This window comes from Salmo salar, chromosome 03 (genome assembly GCF_965601325.2).
Source record: "Salmo salar chromosome 03, fSalSal1, whole genome shotgun sequence".
In the NCBI taxonomy this organism is placed as follows: Eukaryota; Metazoa; Chordata; class Actinopteri; order Salmoniformes; family Salmonidae; genus Salmo; species Salmo salar.
In genome coordinates, this window is record NC_138293.1 from 58117226 (window position 1) to 58135615 (window position 18390).

At 39.1% G+C, this 18390-nt stretch overlaps 3 protein-coding genes across 3 annotated transcripts; all 3 read right to left on the reverse strand.

Annotated features, from left to right (window-relative positions):
- Positions 1 to 1210: 1210 nt before the first annotated feature.
- Positions 1211 to 2201, reverse strand: LOC145877588 (interferon alpha-7-like). Its single transcript, XM_082973617.1, has 5 exons — positions 2076 to 2201; positions 1897 to 1979; positions 1612 to 1765; positions 1423 to 1515; positions 1211 to 1318 (listed from the first exon to the last, which is right to left on the reverse strand). Exons 1-5 carry the CDS (start codon positions 2199 to 2201, stop codon positions 1211 to 1213), a joined length of 564 nt encoding a protein of 187 aa, XP_082829743.1.
- A 10284-nt stretch (positions 2202 to 12485) lies between these two features.
- Positions 12486 to 14107, reverse strand: LOC106600964 (interferon a3-like). Its single transcript, XM_014192772.3, has 5 exons — positions 13973 to 14107; positions 13627 to 13701; positions 13351 to 13500; positions 12962 to 13039; positions 12486 to 12631 (listed from the first exon to the last, which is right to left on the reverse strand). The coding sequence occupies exons 1-5, from the start codon at positions 14105 to 14107 to the stop codon at positions 12542 to 12544; spliced, it is 528 nt and encodes a 175-aa protein (XP_014048247.3). The 3' UTR covers positions 12486 to 12541.
- A 2115-nt stretch (positions 14108 to 16222) lies between these two features.
- LOC106600965 (interferon alpha-7) lies at positions 16223 to 17265 on the reverse strand. The gene is made up of 5 exons (XM_014192774.3): positions 17140 to 17265; positions 16957 to 17043; positions 16676 to 16825; positions 16487 to 16579; positions 16223 to 16382 (listed from the first exon to the last, which is right to left on the reverse strand). Exons 1-5 carry the CDS (start codon positions 17263 to 17265, stop codon positions 16275 to 16277), a joined length of 564 nt encoding a protein of 187 aa, XP_014048249.3. The 3' UTR covers positions 16223 to 16274.
- Between the last annotated feature and the right edge of the window lie 1125 nt (positions 17266 to 18390).

Sequence of the window (18390 nt, forward strand, 5' to 3'; positions counted from 1 at the left end):
CTGTTTTGCATGTTATTTTGGCATTAATACGTGTCACATATCAGTTTCTAAACAATATAAAAAAATAAGTAATAATTGAGTAAATAAAGCTGCATACAAACATGGTCTCTTTTTTGCTTTCTTGAGTAAGGCAGTTCCAAAATGCAGGTGTTTCAGCCTAGCTCAGTGCTTTCTGTGGTGGTGGGGCAGTCAGCGGGAAAATATAGAGCTGTAAATAAGAATTTGTTATAAATTGACTTGCCTAGTTAAATAAAGGTTAAAAGATATACTGTGGGGGCCAGTGGAGCCAGTGGAGAAAAAAATGTATAAAATGTATGCATTCACTACTGTAAGTCGCTCTGGATAAGAGCGTCTGCTAAACGACTAAAATGTAAAAAAAATATATATACATATAATAATAATAATAAAAAAGACAATAGCTGTAGGATCAACAGAGGCATTCGGGGCAGTAAGAGGGACAGAAATTCGGTTATTTACATTTAGTCTTTCAACGCCCCTGGGATCATGTACATTTGGTGAAGAATTATGACAACTAAGCATAACAATGGTGGGAATTAAATGAGCTGGGCTAGCTTTAGTGAATTCACAGTGGACCTGTTCAGTCTATTGGGCTAATATCGTTCCGATTACGTTATTGACTGTGGAAAGCAATTGCATAGAGGGGGTTGGAACCACAGAATTGGGAATTACAAAATGTAATAGGATCTCAATGGTCGGAACGGAAATCGCATTGGAGCTACAACGCTCAAAACAGGCCCGCCTTGTCCAGTGCTAAAACACACCTCACTGAAAAAAAGGATTTTGAATATAACTACATTTTGAGAAGATACATTTGACTTGTTTTTGGTGCTGTCCTTAATGGATTCGTAGGCTATAGGACTAATTGTACTGACACCCATATGTCCTGAGCATGTTTAATACACATCTGAATGTTCACCCACCGACAGACTGGGCTACAGAATGAGCACTCAGATTAACGATATTTATAAGTATACAAACGTTTATTAAGTTAACATTTGATGATTTTCAAATAGATACATCAATAAATTCATAAATACTCATACATAAATAAGTAACCTTGATAAATAAATAAATACATGTATAATATTTCTGTTTGACGTTGCACATTACGTGATTGTAGAATAGTAGGCTTTTAAAATCATGTACAATTGTAAAACACAACTGTAAAAAATGTTCTGCAAGTTCAAGTTCATGTTCTGTTGGCCCACAGAAGGCTATCAGAGTTGTGTTCCAGAATGAACTGTAGGGTGTACAGGAGCTCTTTTCGAACCACTTCCCAGGCGCAGTAACTGAAATTCTGTGAAAATACATATAAACTGTTAGGGAAATGTATGGTAATATTGTCCAATGTAGAGATATTATCAAAACAATGTGTCGATATGTGTTTAACCTATAGTCTACCTTTTCTTTTAGGACTGCTGCAATGTTCCCAAAGTACGTATTCAGTCCTTCTGTCCTGATGAGATAGTCACTTGTATCCACACTGCCCATCATCTGCCAGAAAGAAAAAGGCAAGCGCTGAATAATAATAAAAATGTCACAATACCACAATTAAGCAGTTAAGCGATGTGTGTTGGCATAGTAACTCACACATTTGCTCTCTTCAATCTGGCGGTATACAATATTCTGAAAATTCTCCAACTTCCGTTGGTCCCACTGAGTAGGCAGGTCGTCAGCTCCAAACAATGTGTCGATGTTCTTCAACGTCTCATAAATAGCCTTAGCACCACTGCTGCTCAATTGAAACGGACAACAACAATAATTTCAAATAACATGAATGGCAGTTTAAAGTTATCTACTTTCTAATCCTAACGGTTGCAAATACTCTTTCATGCTGTAAAGAACATTTGGATATGCTCGCTTGCCCTTACCTTTCGCGCGCCGGAGGATGCAAATGCGGTGGCTGGGAATGCCATGAAGACGTTCTCCTGAAGACAGTCCAGAGGAAAATTACCCCCCTGAAAGAAAGAGAAAACACAACATTCACGTTGAGCTATTCAGTTATACATAGGTGGATAATACTTCTCAAGACAAAATAAAATTAAAAAATGTACCATGTCTCTCAGTAGGTTGTGGGTTATTCGCACCAGCTGTCCTTGTAGCTGGCAAGGCATGGGCATGGAGCAAACGTGCGCGACGCAGAGGAAGGCGCTCATCCAAGTGATAGTCTGAAGTGCCATTCTTAATGTAGTTAGATGATCTACAGCAGATGATCATTGTTAGTCGAATATAATCCTGAAAATAATTCATTATTTGTATCCTGAAGCAATTATCAAATGATAGCATATTGTTGACTCACCTGTTGCCAGTATATTGCAAATTTCCTCCAGTGAGAATGTGGTTTGTGTTCTGATCCCATATCTGCGGATTAATTTAAATAGTGAGGATTGAAAGGATGTACAAAAAGTGAAAGGGTGTAACGCTAAATTAGGAGTTAAAATGAATGAATTTGGGAAAGTTTTGCCCAGTGAACCGCAAGACCGGATTTCTCTTTTCGTGTGCTCCACTTCCATCTCAGCATGTTTCGAGTGTTCCTTCATGGGAGGCACGTTGTCCTAAGTAGGTTGAAAAAATATAACTCATAGATGGCCTTTTGAAAACGCAAACTTTTCAAAGAAAGACAGGGAAAAGGAGAGAGAGAGAAAGAGAGAGAGAAAGAGAGACAGAGAATATCGACCCCCTTAACTTTACAATCAATGCAGTAGACCTCTTTATGTCTTTATCAACACTAATATTAAACTAATGGCACTTTTATGGACTAAGGGTAGGCCGACTACAATGTTTGTTTTTTTAATCACAAAACTGCTATTTGCTTGTTTCTTTGTTTGTTTGTCTCTCTCTCTCTCTGTGTGTGTGTTTGTATGTGTCTGCGTGCGTGCGTGCGTGCGTGCGCGTGTCTGTGAGAGGTGGGAGAGATGATGATTTAATATGATCTCGTTCTGTTTGGATCTTCTGTCTTTAATAACATTCATGTCTATACATTTGAATTAAACTCTTGATAATAACTGATGATTAAATCGATATTAATCAGCATTTTATAACGTCCGTATCTGAATAATGAGGCTAACATTAACATTTCACTATTTATTCCTTTCGAGAGACTAGCAGGGATATTCCTATAAATAAACTAATGTGCCAATGTGTTGTGATAACGTTATCCTAGGCTTATTAGAAAAATACTTACATTCTAATTCCTAATAATAATACTTTTCATCGTCTTAGATATGCTTAGCTTAAGGGTAAAATTATAGTTTTGATATCTTGGATGGTCATTACTTGAATCAATTGCTCTCTGACAGTGGTTACCGTTCTCGAACCCTTTTACTCAGCAATTTACCAAAAATGTGGTCGAGTGACACTATGCTGTTGTTTTGAACTGCATATTGTCTATAAACAAATGAATGCATGAAAGACTGAATGGATGAATGCATGGATGACTGAATATGAAAAGTAATACAACCAATATGATAATAGATGCATGTTTTTTTCATTTAATTTTTAATATAAATAAATAAAGGAATAAATAAATACATAGCCTTCACATAAATCAGTCAGTCAGTAAACATATCATCCATCAATCTATTAGCCAGCCTCATGTACATGTCACATGTCTCCAATGATGATTATGTGGTTTGTCCAACAGACCTCTTCTTCCTCACTGCTTTTTTAAATTTATTTATTTATTTTTATTTATTTCACCTTTATTTAACCAGGTAGGCAAGTTGAATACAAGTTCTCATTTACAATTGCGACCTGGCCAAGATAAAGCAAAGCAGTTCGACAACATACAAAAACACAGAGTTACACATGGAGTAAAACAACATACAATCAATGATACAGTAGACAAAAATAAGACTATATACAATGTGAGCAAATGATGTGAGATAAGGGAGGTAAAGGCAAAAAGGCCATTGTGGCAAAGTAAATAAAGTATAGCAAGTAAAACACTGGAATGGTAGATTTGTAATTTGAAGAACGTTCAAAGTTCAAATATAAATAATATGGTGCAAAGGAGCAAAATAATAAATAAAATAAATAAATACAGTAGGGGAAGAGGTAGTAGTTTGGGCTAAATTATAGATGGGCTATGTACAGGTGCAGTGATCTGGGAGCTGCTCTGATAGCTTGTGCTTAAAGCTAGTGAGGGAGATAAGTGTTTCCAGTTTCATAGATTTTTGTAGTTCGTTCCAGTCATTGGCAGCAGAGAACTGGAAGGAGAGACGACCAAAGGAGGAGTTGGCTTTAGGGGTGACCATACCTGCTGGAGCGCGTGCTACAGGTGGGTGCTGCTATGGTGACCAGTGAGTGGAGATAAGGGGGGACTTTACCTAGCAGGGTCTTGTAGACCTGGAGCCAATGTGTTTGGCGACGATTATGAAGCGAAGGCCAGCAAACGAGAGCGTACAGGTCGCAGTGGTGGGTAGTATATGGGGCTTTGGTGACAAAACGGATGGCACTGTGATAGACTGCATCCAGCTTGTTGAGTAGGGTATTGGAGGCTATTTTGTAAATGACATCGCCGAAGTCAAGAATTGGTAGGATGGTCAGTTTTACAAGGGTAAGTTTGGCAGCATGAGTGAAGGATGCTTTGTTGCGAAATAGGAAGCCAATTCTAGATTTAACTTTGGATTGGAGATGATTGATGTGAATCTGGAAGGAGAGTTTACAGTCTAACCAGACACCTAGGTATTTGTAGTTGTCCACAAATTCTAAGTCAGAACCGTACAGAGAAGTGATGCTGGACAAGCGGGCAGGTGCAGGCAGCGATCGGTTGAAGAGCATGCATTTAGTTTTACTTGTATTTAGGAGCAGTTGGAGACCACGGAAGGAGAGTTGTATGGCATTGAAGCTCGTCTGGAGGGTTGTTAACACAGTGTCCAAAGAAGGGCCAGAAGTATACAGAATGGTGTCGTCTGCGTAGAGGTGGATCAGAGACTCACCAGCAGCAAGAGCGACATCATTGATGTATACAGAGAAAAGAGTTGGCCCAAGAATTGAACCCTGTGGTACCCCCATAGAGACTGCCAGAGGTCCGGACAGCAGGCCCTCCGATTTGACACACTGAACTCTATCAGAGAAGTAGTTGGTGAACCAGGCGACGCAATCGTTTGGGAAACCAAGGCTACTGAGTCTGCCGATGAGGATGTGGTGAGGCTAGGGGGCAGTATCGAGAATTTTGAAAAAAATATGTGCCCATTTTTAACTGCCTCCTACACCAACTCAGAAGCTAGGATATGCATATTATTAACAGATTTGGATAGAAAACACTCTGCATTTTCTAAAACTGTTTGAATGGTGTCTATAAGTATAACAAAACTCATATGGCAGGCAAAAACCTGAGAAAAATACAACCAGGAAATGAGAATTTTGTGGCTGTACTATTTTTCGAGTCATTGCTAATAGATCACACAGTGACAAAGGATTCATTTCGCACTTCCTACGGCTTCCACTAGATGTCAACGATCTTTATAAAGTTGTTTGAAGCGTCTATGATGAACAGAGACCGGATGACAAGGAAGAGAAGTTGACGTCCCTGGGATGTCGTCACTTCATTATTGCGCGCACCTGCGCGTTCATGTGAGTTCATGTGAGGTGAGACATTTTTCAAAAATGTTTTTCAAGACACAGGAGAGGTCGGGTTGAAATATTACTGATGTTTCACGTTAAAAATGGCCCTAAAGATTGATGCTAAACAACCTTTCGACATGTTTGAACGAACGTAAATAGATTTTTTTTTTTACTTTTCGTCGTGACTTCCCCCCCCCCCCGCCCTACTTTTGAGTAGTCTACCGAAGCGCTAACAACATGGAACAACTTGGAGTTATTTGGTCATAAATTATGAACTTTGTCGAAAGAAACCACATTTGTTGTGGACCTGGGATTCCTGGAAGTGCCTTCTGATGTAGATAATCAAAGGTAAGGGATTATTGACAATAGTATTATTGATATTAGATGGTTACAAGATGGTGCTAACATGTATATCCTAGCCTATTGTTCTTAGCACAGCACCCCGTTTATTGCAAAGTGTGATTTCCCAGTAAAGTTATTTTGAAATCTGACAATGTGGTAGCATTTACGAGATGTTAATCTATAATTCTTTGAATGACAATATCATAATTTACCAATGTTTTCGAATAGTAATTTTGTAAATTGTAACTCTGATTCACCGGAAGCATTTGAGGGAGAAAAAAAAATCGGAATTTCACCGTTACGGTAAACTGCTGTTTTTGGATATAAATATGAACTTGATGGAACAAAAAATGCATGTATTGTATAACATAATGTCCTAGGTGTGTCATCTGATGAAGATTGTCAAAGGTTAGTGCATAATTTTAGCTGGTTATCTGCTTTTGGTGACGCCTGTCTTTGAATTGACAAAACATTACACACAGCTATTTTCAATGTACTCTCCTAACAAAACCTAACTTTATGCTTTCGCTGTAAAGCCTCTTTGAAATCGGACAATGTGGTTGGATTTAGGAGATGTTTATCTTTCAAATGGTGAAAAATAGTTGATTGTTTGAGAAATTGAAATTATTAGATTCTTGCAGTTTTGAATTTCCCGCCATGGTCTCTTGACAATAAATCCCAATACCGGGATTAGAGCGGAAGGGGTCCCCAACAGGTTAACAGAGTCAAAAGCTTTGGCCAGGTCAATGAATACGGCAGCACAGTATTGTTTCTTATCGATGGCGGTTACGATGTCGTTTAGGACCTTGAGCGTGGCTGAGGTGCACCCATGACCAGCTCTGAAACCAGATTGCATAGCGGAGAGGGTGTGGTGGGATTCGAAATGGTCGGTAATCTGTTTGTTGACTTGGCTTTCGAAAACCTTAGAAAGGCAGGGTAGGATGGATATAGGTCTGTAGCAATTTGGGTCAAGAGTGTCACCTCCTTTGAAGAGGGGGATGACAGCAGCTGCTTTCCAATCTATGGGAATCTCAGACGACACGAAAGAGAGGTTGAACAGGCTAGTAATAGGGGTTGTAATAATTTCGGCAGATAATTTTAGAAAGAAAGGGTCCAGATTGTCAAGCCCAGCTGATTTGTAGGGGTCCAGATTTTGCAGCTCTTTCAGAACATCAGCTGTATGAATTTGGGAGAAGGAGAAATGGGGAGGCTTGGGCGAGTAGCTGTGGGGGGTGCAGTGCTGTTGAATGCAGTAGAGGTAGTTAGGTGGAAAGCATGGCCAGACGTAGAAAAATGCTTATTGAAATTCTCAATTATAGTGGGCTTATCGGAGGTGACAGAGTTTCCTATCCTCAGTGCAGTGGGCAGTTGGGAGGAGGTGTTCTTATTCTCTATGGACTTTACAATGTCCCAGAACTTTTTAGAGTTTGAGTTGCAGGAAGCAAATTTCTGTTTGAAAAAGCTAGCCTTGGCATTTCTAACTGCCTGTGTGTATTGGTTTCTAACTTCCCTGAAAAGTTGCATATTGCGGGGGCAGTTCGATGCTAATGCAGAACGCCACAGGATATTTTTGTGTTGGTTAAGGGCAGTCAGGTTTGGCTCTGCTTGACTCTGCTGTCGAGGAATTTTTAAATCTGTACCAGTTTGAAGCGAACCTAAACCCCCACGATCTAACATGCGCATGCGCTCTGTTCCTGGAGCGAATACAAGACATGCATACAGTGGGGGGGAAAAGTATATAGTCAGCCACCAATTGTGCAAGTTCTCCCACTTAAAAAGATGAGAGAGGCCTGTAATTTTCATCATAGGTATACGTCAACTATGACAGACAAAATGAGGATTTTTTTTCTCCAGAAAATCACATTGGAGGATTTTTTATGAATTTATTTGCAAATTATGGTGGAAAATAAGTATTTGGTCACCTACAAGCAAGCAAGATTTCTGGCTCTCACAGACCTGTAACTTCTTCTTTAAGAGGCTCCTCTGTCCTCCACTCGTTACCTGTATTAATGGCACCTGTTATCAGTATAAAAGACACCTGTCCACAACCTCAAACAGTCACACTCCAAACTCCACTATGGCCAAGACCAAAGAGCTGTCAAAGGACACCAGAAACAAAATTGTAGACCTGCACCAGGCTGGGAAGTCTGAATCTGCAATAGGTAAGCAGCTTGGTTTGAAGAAATCAACTGTGGGAGCAATTATTAGGAAATGGAAGACATACAAGACCACTGATAATCTCCCTCGATCTGGGGCTCCACGCAAGATCTCACCCCGTGGGGTCAAAATGATCACAAGAACGGTGAGCAAAAATCCCAGAAGCACACGGGGGGACCTAGTGAATGACCTGCAGAGAGTTGGGACCAAAGTAACAAAGCCTACCATCAGTAACACACTACGCCGCCAGGGACTCAAATCCTGCAGTGCCAGACGTGTCCCCCTGCTTAAGCCAGTACATATCCAGGCCCGTCTGAAATTTGCTAGAGAGCATTTGGATGATCAAGAAGAGGTTTGGGAGAATGTCATATGGTCAGATGAAACCAAAATATAACTTTTTGGTAAAAACTCAACTCGTCGTGTTTGGAGGACAAAGAATGCTGAGTTGCATCCAAAGAACACCATACCTACTGTGAAGCATGGGGGTGGAAACATCATGCTTTGGGGCTGTTTTTCTGCAAAGGGACCAGGACGACTGATCCGTGTAAAGGAAAGAATGAATGGGGCCATGTATCGTGAGATTTTGAGTGAAAACCTCCTTCCATCAGCAAGGGCATTGAAGATGAAACGTGGCTGGGTCTTTCAGCATGACAATGATCCCAAACACACCGCCCGGGCAACGAAGGAGTGGCTTCGTAAGAAGCATTTCAAGGTCCTGGAGTGGCCTAGCCAGTCTCCAGATCTCAACCCCATAGAAAATCTTTGGAGGGAGTTGAAAGTCCGTGTTGCCCAGAGACAGCCCCAAAACATCTCTGCTCTAGAGGAGATCTGCATGGAGGAATGGGCCAAAATACCAGCAACAGTGTGTGAAAACCTTGTGAAGACTTACAGAAAACGTTTGACCTGTGTCATTGCCAACAAAGGGTATTTAACAAAGTATTGAGAAACTTTTGTTATTGACCAAATACTTATTTTCCACCATAATTTGCAAATAAATTCATAAAAAATCCTACAATGTGATTTTCTGGATTTTTTTTTCTCATTTTGTCTATCATAGTTGAAGTGTACCTATGATGAAAATTACAGGCCTCTCTCATCTTTTTAAGTGGGAGAACTTGCACAATTGGTGGCTGACTAAATACTTTTTCCCCCCACTGTATTTTCAGTCAACTCAACCACAGCAGGTGCAACTCTAACGCAACAGTCAACTAAAACGGCGTTTGGAAGTTCCATGTTTCACATGTGAATTGTGGCAACAAAATTCATCCGATTTGTGGTGATCTAGAACATTTCCTCTGATTTAATTTAGCCTCTTTTCGAGGATATTTAATATTGGACCCACCTTCTGTTTCAAGAGGTGTTCAGCTTGTTGAAATGTGTTTTCATGACGCGTTGCCTGTTGTCACCGACCCTCCATCTCCAGAGGATGCCCCAACACCACACCCGACCTGGTGACAATATAAATTAGTGGTCAGTGAATTAGTTCCGTACTACGTAAAGTTCTAAAAATATTATACAAAAATAATTTAGATGAAATCACAAATTAAAGACCTGTGCCAATTATTGTCTGCCCCTCAAATATAGCTTAGGCTACACCATGAGGGATCATACTTACACGTCCCTCTAATTTCTTAACTTAACTAGGTCATCTGTTTTTGAACAGGTTCAGCGTTTACTTGTTCCACGTGACAGGAGCCAGGCCATTAAATAATTGGGCCATATATCCCAAAACCTCTAATGCAACTACAGAAACGTCCTCACCTGTGTAAAAGAAAACAGAGTTTTAGGCATTAGGGTGTCTCATAAATTCCATGGATAAACTTCCAATTTATCATTTTGTAACTGTAAAATATCATATACTATAGTTTAGGCTATTAAAATCTTGCTATATGATACTGAAGTGTATCCTGCCTGTGTGTTCCTGTAAACCTGCTCTGGAAACATGCGCTCGACTTTTCTTTTAGACACAGAACTGTAACTTGTCCACCCTGAAATAAAGTGAGCTGTATTGGAATAGTAACCTTAAATTAAACATTGTGGTACAGAGAATGAAAGCATTGGTGACATATAATGTGCTCTAATAAAATAAAATAAATGTAGGCCTAATAATGAGATATATTGAGAATCAAATTGTGCACACCAAATAGTGGACTGGTGCAACATTTAGGTGACTGGTGTATAAACTGCGTCCACCTGCACCGATCGGAGTCAGCTGTGTCTCGGCAGAACAGAGTCAGGCTGAAACTCTACTGTTTCAACACAACCATGTTTCTTTTCATAATATTTAAGTGAAACAGACTTTCGAAATGATCAACAACCGATTATCTTAATCTTGATTCGATATGATACCTACATTGCTGAAGATGTCCATCATAGAATAAAGCGAAGTTTCACTGTACGTGAAGCTATAAAACATTATTTTGTGGTGAAGAAGGCTGCAGGCTTCAGGCTTTAGCTTCCCTTCACAAGCCCCACTTTTTTTTCTATAGTGAAATTAATAAGAATGTTTTTTTGTCCAGCAAGTTAACAGTTTTCATACATGTCTATGCAGAGAATTGCATTTCATGAGGTTAGAAAGCACTTATTCAGCAGGCAATTATTATTTGACCTTTATTTAACCAGACAATTCAGTTAAGATCAAATTCTTATTTACAATGACGGCCTAGGAACAGTGGGTTAACTGCCGTGTTCAGGGGCAGAACAACAGATTTGTACCTTGTCAGCTCGGGGATTCGATCTAGCAACCTTTCCGTTACTGGCCCAACATTCTAACCACTAGGCTACCTGCCGCCCCATATTCAATATTGAATATAAAAAAACAAGAAAACAGTAACTTATATCGAGAGTATAGTGCAGTGGTATTGGCTTATCTTTTCCTTTTCTCTCATGGTGTTCATTCTTGTTACATTGATTCTGTAATGCCAAGCGTCGGCTGGAGTGGTGTCAAGCTCGCTGCAATTGGACTCTGGAGCAGTGGAAACACGTTTTCTGTACTGATGAATCATGCTTCACCATCTGGCAGTCCGACGGACAAATCTGATTTTGGCGGATACCAGAAGAACTCTACCTGCCCGAATGCATAGTGCCAACTGAAAAGTTTAATCTGCATCCCCTCAGATGGTTAGATAAAACCACTCTCATTGGTTTTAGACAAGAACGAAAATTGGACAATTTATACAAAATACATTGTATTCACAAGTCGTGGAAATTACCACTAAGGACCCCAAAGTCAAGCTTAAATGAATTTATGTCTATTCACGCCAGCGGAGAGATTACAGACAAACAGCGCTTCATGTGGAAGTTAGTCAGAAGCTCTGACGAGGTATTTCCCCCTCAGCATATTTATATTGTCTCTACGGGTTACACAAAGATAGCCAACTGTCTCCTTTCTCAGCAAAGCGTTTGCTCTCAGAGACCAGCTGCAGAGGAGGACAAATCCTGGCAACCACAGTCTGGGTGTTCTGCTTAGCCGACCTTGTGAGAGCAATCCTCATACACCCTGTCTGTCAACAACAGGTGCATTTCTATGTATTAAACAGGTCAAACTAAAAATGTAGAATAAGCAGTGGTGTAAAGTACTTAAGTAAAAATACATCAAAGTACTAATTAAGACGTTTTTGGGGGTATCTGTACTTTAATTTACTATTTGCATTTTTGACTACTTTTACTTTGAATTCATTACATTCCTTAAGAAAATATTATTATTTTTACTCCATACATTTTCCTTGACACCCAAAAGTAATCGTTACATTTTAAATGCTTAGCAGGACAGGAAAATTGTCCAATTCATGCACTTATCAACAGTACATCCCTGGTCATCCCTAGTGCCTCTGATCTAGCGGACTCACTAAACACACATGTTTCGTTTGTTAATTACATCTGAATGTTGGAGTGTGCCCCTGGCTATCCGTAAATTAAGGAAAACAAGAAAATGGTGACGTCTAGATTGCTAAATATAACGAATTGGAAATGCTTTATACTTTTACTTTTGACAATTAAGTATATTTTAGCAATAACATTTACTTTTGATACTTAAGTATATTTTAAACCAAATACTTTTAATCAAGTAGAATTTACTGGGTGAATTTTACTTTTACTTGAGTCATTTTCTATAAAGGTATCTTTACTTTTACTCAAGTATGATAGTCGGGTACTTTTTCCACCACTGAGAATAAGTGTGAGACACTGAAAAAGCAGAAAGAGACACAGTAAAATTCAACTACACACATTTTCAATATGTATTTTTTTCACAGGTTATTCAAGCAGACAGGAAATACAGTTCAGTTCAACATAGGTACAAAAGGGACAAACAAAATATAAATATAAATTTATAATAATAAAAAAATATGAATTATGCATTCAAATATAATAAATAGACTAACAGGGTCCCACGTGATTGTGTGCATTCTTTATAAACTGTTAAGGGCGTAGCTTCTGAGATGAGTCCGGATGATCAGTGAATCTTTGCCTTAAAAATATCCAATCTTTGCAGATGACGTCTCGTCTCTTTCCTGATGAGCTCCCACGCCTGTGCACTGTAGTTCTGAAAAACAAAGGAAAATGTACATATTAGTGGTGTTGACTTTCTGGTCATATAATGATCATATTGTCTTGAACAACAAAGGGCTGGGGCCGTATGTAATAATGTATGAAGCTTCTCAGAGTAGGAGTGCTGATTTAGGATCAGTTTTGCATTTCAGATCACTATAAATAAGGACAGAGGAGACCTGATACTAGATCAGCTCTTCTCTGAGATGCTTAATACATATGGCCCCAGAACCCAAAAAGTATTTCAAAACTGCTCCTGCTTAGCCTAGTTTATATTCATTTGATTAGATGTATTGAACACGTTGCCATCCGAAACCGAACTCACCATTTTTCTCAGAACCTTCCTATTCAACTCCTTGAAGTAGCGTTTCAGTCTCCTCTCAGGTTTCTTGGCAGGTGATACCTGTTGGACAAAATTAAAACATTAGCCTCCCACTGAACATAACAGCCCACATAGATTTTCTCACTTGTACAGTTAGTAGTCTACACCTAAAGCAGGGCTTTCCAACCCTGTTCCTGGAGAGATACGGTCCTTTAGGTTTTCACTACAATCCTAATCTATCACAGCCGATTGATTAGCTGGTAGATAAACTGAATCAGGTTAGTTACAACTGGGGTTGGAGCGTTAACCTACACGAGGGAAGCTCTCCATGAACAGGTTTGGAGAGCCCTGACCTAAACAGGGATTATACTTTAAATAGACCCGTTACTTACACAGGATTTAAGGTTCTCAAATTGGCGTTCTAGAATGTTGAGGAAATCGTCCCGCTTTTTCTTGTCCCAGGTGACAGCCTTCATATTCCCATCAAACAGTTTTGTGATTTGATAGATGGTCTCGTTCCGGAATCTGACTTGGTCCTCAAACTACACATGAACATGTAAAAAGAAGATTAGAAACAGTATAGGCTTCAATTATGGCATCAATATAACATTGGCTCAAGACCGCTATACTAATATCAGAACATGAAAAGTCAAAATTCTAGTTTTTACCCCGGCGTCATCAATGTGTCTGTAAAGTGATGTTGGGAAAAAGACAGGGGCATCCTGCTCTGTGATGTCTCCTCCCTGGAATACAACCTATATAGTATTTTATTAAGTCACGCGTCTAAAAGTATAGCTTATACTGCAAGGACAGTATAGGCCTAATGTATATAGCCTCTCGTGGTCGCTCTGTCATTATAGCCTAGCACCCTTTTACTATGGCTACTCTAATATAGATTACAGTCTTCTAACATAAAGGCTGAACATGAAACATAATACTATTTTGATAGGTTGGTTGTTTTGCTGTCCTTAATACATGCATTCAGTCTCCTCTTACAGTGTGCTGATAACTCACCATCTGGTCCAGCAGGGAAAGGTATTCTGAGCTCAAGTGACCGTAGTGGTGTTGGATCCAGTCACAGCAATGACACACGCTCTGCATACTGCAAATAATAAGACAAATACACGTCCAACTCTGCATTGTATACATTGTAAATAGTAGTTTGCTTTGCTCTTAGTTTTCCAGTTGAGTTTGAACATTTTGGCTCTTAAGTAGTTTTATTTGGAGATGGGAAAGCGAAAACTGTATGGAGAATATCCCCGATTAACCTACCGGAGGCAGGGGCTTTAACTTTTCAGACTCCAGCACATGCAGGCAAAGGAATTCCATGTTTTGTCCGACATCTGGACGAACAAATGCCAGCGTTGAATGATAGTTTAACCACAACAATATAGGTTATTTTATTTAGATATAGGCTATTCGCGAGAATAAGCTATACGCGAGCTAGGCTTTTAACTTCGCGTGAACCGCAAAAAACAAATTCAAAAAAAGTCTGATAACAAAATCGTCGAAGTCGAAATAAAACGCCCAACTATGACATTTACCCATATAATAGGTCAATTTAGTGGGTTTAGTTAGTCCGAAATATTGTTTCGTGGCGTTCTTGCAAGTCCTCAATGTTGCGCTTTCAACAATGACGTAACCAACTTTCACCAGCTGGTGATGTAATTTTGACGAGCAGTGACAACATGATTTGTTGGAACGTTGTCCTTTTCTTTACAAAGGAAAAATGAAAAATTATATTTGACCATACACTGAGTGCACAAATCAATAGGAACACCTTCCTAATATTGAGTTGCACCCCATTTTGCCCTCAGAACACCATCAATTCGTCGGGGCATGGACTCTACATGGTGTTGAAGCGTTCCACAGGGATGCTGGCCCATGTTGACTCTAATGCGTCCCACAAATGTGTCAAGTTGGCTCTATGTCTTTTGGGTGGTGGACCATTCTTGTTTTTTTTAACCTTTATTTAACTAGGCAAGTCAGTTAACTGCTGGGAAAGCATAGGCCTTCTGTCTATTTCGGATATTGATAGACAATATAAATTGTTGATGTTATGGAGCCGCCAATACGGCTAGGCTTCACTGCTGGTCTCAGATCCCTTCATCACTTTCACTTAGCCTCGACTTCTCTGTCTGTCTGTCTGTCTGTCTGTCTGTCTGTCTGTCTGTCTGTCTGTCTGTCTGTCTGTCTGTCTGTCTGTCTGTCTGTCTGTCTGTCTGCATGTCTGTCTGTCAGTCCATTACATTGATATAACTTTTTACTCTAGAACATTCAAAGTGAAAAATATAGCCAACCATACACATTCATTGTTGACACATGCATTTGATACATGTTATTCGCAATTACAGTATCAAGACCTTGAAATCCCCCCAAATATCCAGTACAAAGACTGAAGGAGACAAGAGAGATCCGTCTGAACATTTAAATAAAGATTACAGAGTAATGTGGAAAGGTCTACATTCTAAAAAGCTTTCTCATAGCATAAGAAAAGCATGTTTCTCTTTGAGGTTAGAGAGAAAGTCTCCCCACAGTTTCACGTTTTGGCTTGACAACCTTGTCGCCATTGCTTGACCCTCCGAAATAAAACCAAAAGAATACAGTTAATTAATATTACAGTTGACATAATGTTATCCTAATGTGCATCTAAAACCAGAACAATGGTACAAAGATTTTCATTATTTTCATTATTTCCTCATGAAACCAGGTCCACCACTTGGGTTCCTCCTCCTGAAGTTTCAAGTTGTGTTCTAGAGGTAAAGAACAAACCAATATTGATCCTACAGTGACAGCTTAAAGTGAATTGATTTCATCAAAGTGTTAGTGTTGGTTAGTTATGTTTTGACTGGTGAGATTATTGAAAGAATGATGTGAAATAAAAACAGGCAATGTAAAAAACGGATCTTTCCTCCCAACAGCTAAAGGTCCTGAAGCTTCTGCACATGTGCAGGACCCGTAGGCTATAGGACTAATAGTACTGACATCCATATGTCCTGAGCATGTTTAATACAAATATGAATGTTCACACACCGACAGACTGGGCTACAGAATGAGCACTCAGATTAATAAGATTTCAAAGTATACAAATGTTTATTAACTTAACATTTGATGAAGAGCAACATATTTTCCAATAGATAAATCAATACATTCATAAATAGGCATACATAAATAAATAACCTTAATAAATAAATAAATAAATACATGTATAATATTTCTGTTTGACGTTGCACATTACGTGATTGTAGAATAGTAGGCTTTTAAAATCATGTACAATTGTAAAACACAATTCCAAAAATGTTCTGCAAGTTCAAGTTCATGTTCTGTTGGCCCACAGAAGGCTATCAGAGTTGTGTTCCAGAATGAACTGTAGGGTGTACAGGAGCTCTTTTCGAACCACTTCCCAGGCGCAGTAACTGAAATTCTGTGAAAATACAAATAAACTGTTAGGGAAATGTATGGTAATATTGTCCAATGTAGAGATATTATCAAAACAATGTGTCTGTATGTTTTTAACCTATAGTCTACCTTTTCTTTTAGGACTGCTGCAATGTTCCCAAAGTACGTATTCAGTCCTTCTGTCCTGATGAGATAATCACTTGTATCCACACTGCCCATCATCTGCCAGAAAGAAAAAGGCAGGCGATGAATAATAATAAAAATGTCACAATACCACAATTAAACAGTTAAGCGATGTGAGTTGGCATAGTAACTCACACATTTGCTTTCTTCAATCTGGCGGTATACAATATTCTGAAAATTCTCCAACTTCTGTTGGTCCCACTGAGTAGGCAGGTCGTCAGCTTCAAACAATATGTCGATGTTCTTCAATGTCTCATAAATAGCCTTAGCACCACTGCTGCCCAACTGAAACGGACAACAACAATACTTTCAAATAACATGAATGGCAGTTTAAAGTTATCTACTTTCTAATCCTAACGGTTGCAAATACTCATTCATGCTGTAAAGAACATTTGGATATGCTCGCTTGCCCTTACCTGTGGCGCGCCGGAGGATGCAAATGCGGTGGCTGGGAATGCCATGAAGACGTTCTCCTGCAGACACTCCAGAGGAAAATTACCCCCCTGAAAGAAAGAGAAAACACAACATTCACGTTGAGCTATTCAGTTATACATAGGTGGATAATACTTCTCAAGACAAAATAAAATTTAAAAATGTACCATGTCTCTCAGTAGGTTGTGGGTTATTCGCACCAGCTGTCCTTGTAGCTGGCAAGGCATGGGCATGGAGCAAACGTGCGCGACGCAGAGGAAGGCGCTCATCCAAGTGATAGTCTGAAGTGCCATTCTTATTGTAGTTAGATGATCTGCAGCAGATGATCATTGTTAGTCGAATATAATCCTGAAAATAATTCATTATTTGTATCCTGAAGCAATTATCAAATGATAGCATATTGTTGACTCACCTGTTGCCAGTATATTGCAAATTTCCTCCAGTGAGAATGTGGTTTGTGTTCTGATCCCATTTCTGCGGATTAATTTAAATAGTGAGGTTTGAAAGGATGTACAAAAAGTGAAAGGGTGTAACGCTAAATTAGGAGTTAAAATGAATGAATTTGGGAAAGTTTTGCCTAGTGAACCGCAAGACCGGATATCTATTTCCTTTTGCTCCACTTCCCTCTTATCATGTTTCGAGTGTTCCTTGATGGGAGGCACGTTGTCCTAAGTAGGCTGAAAAAATGTAACTCATAGCTGGCCTTATGAAAGCTCAAACGTTTCTAAGAATGACAGGGAGAAGGAGAGACACAGAGAAAGAGATAGAGAGACAGAATATCGACCCCCTTAACTTTACAATGAATGCAGTAGACCTCTTTATGTCTTTATCAACACCAATATTAAACTAATGGCACTTTTATGGACTAAGGGTAGGCCTACTACAATGTTTGTTTTTTAATCACAAAACTGCTATTTGTTTGTTTGTTTGTTTCTTTCTCTCTCTCTCTCTCTCTCTCTCTCTCTCTCTCTCTCTCTCTCTGTGTGTTTGTGTTTGTCTGCGTGCGTACGTGCGCGTGTCTGTGAGAGGTGGGAGAGATGATGATTTAATATGATCTCGTTCTGTTTGGATCTTCTGTCTTTAATAACATTCATGTCTATACATTTGAATTAAACTCTTCATAATAACTGATGATTAAATAGAAATTAAGCAGCATTTTATAACGTCCGTATCTGAATAATGAGGCTGACATTAACATTTTATTATTTATTCCTTTCGAGAGACTAGCAGGGATATTCCTATAAATAAACTAATGTGCCAATGTGTTGTGATAACGTTATCGTAGGCTTATTAGAAAAATACCTACATTCTAATTCCTAATAATAATACTTTTCATCGTCTTAGATATGCTTAGCTTAAGGGTAAAATTATAGTTTATATATTTAGGATGGTCATTACTTGAATCAATAGCTCTCTGA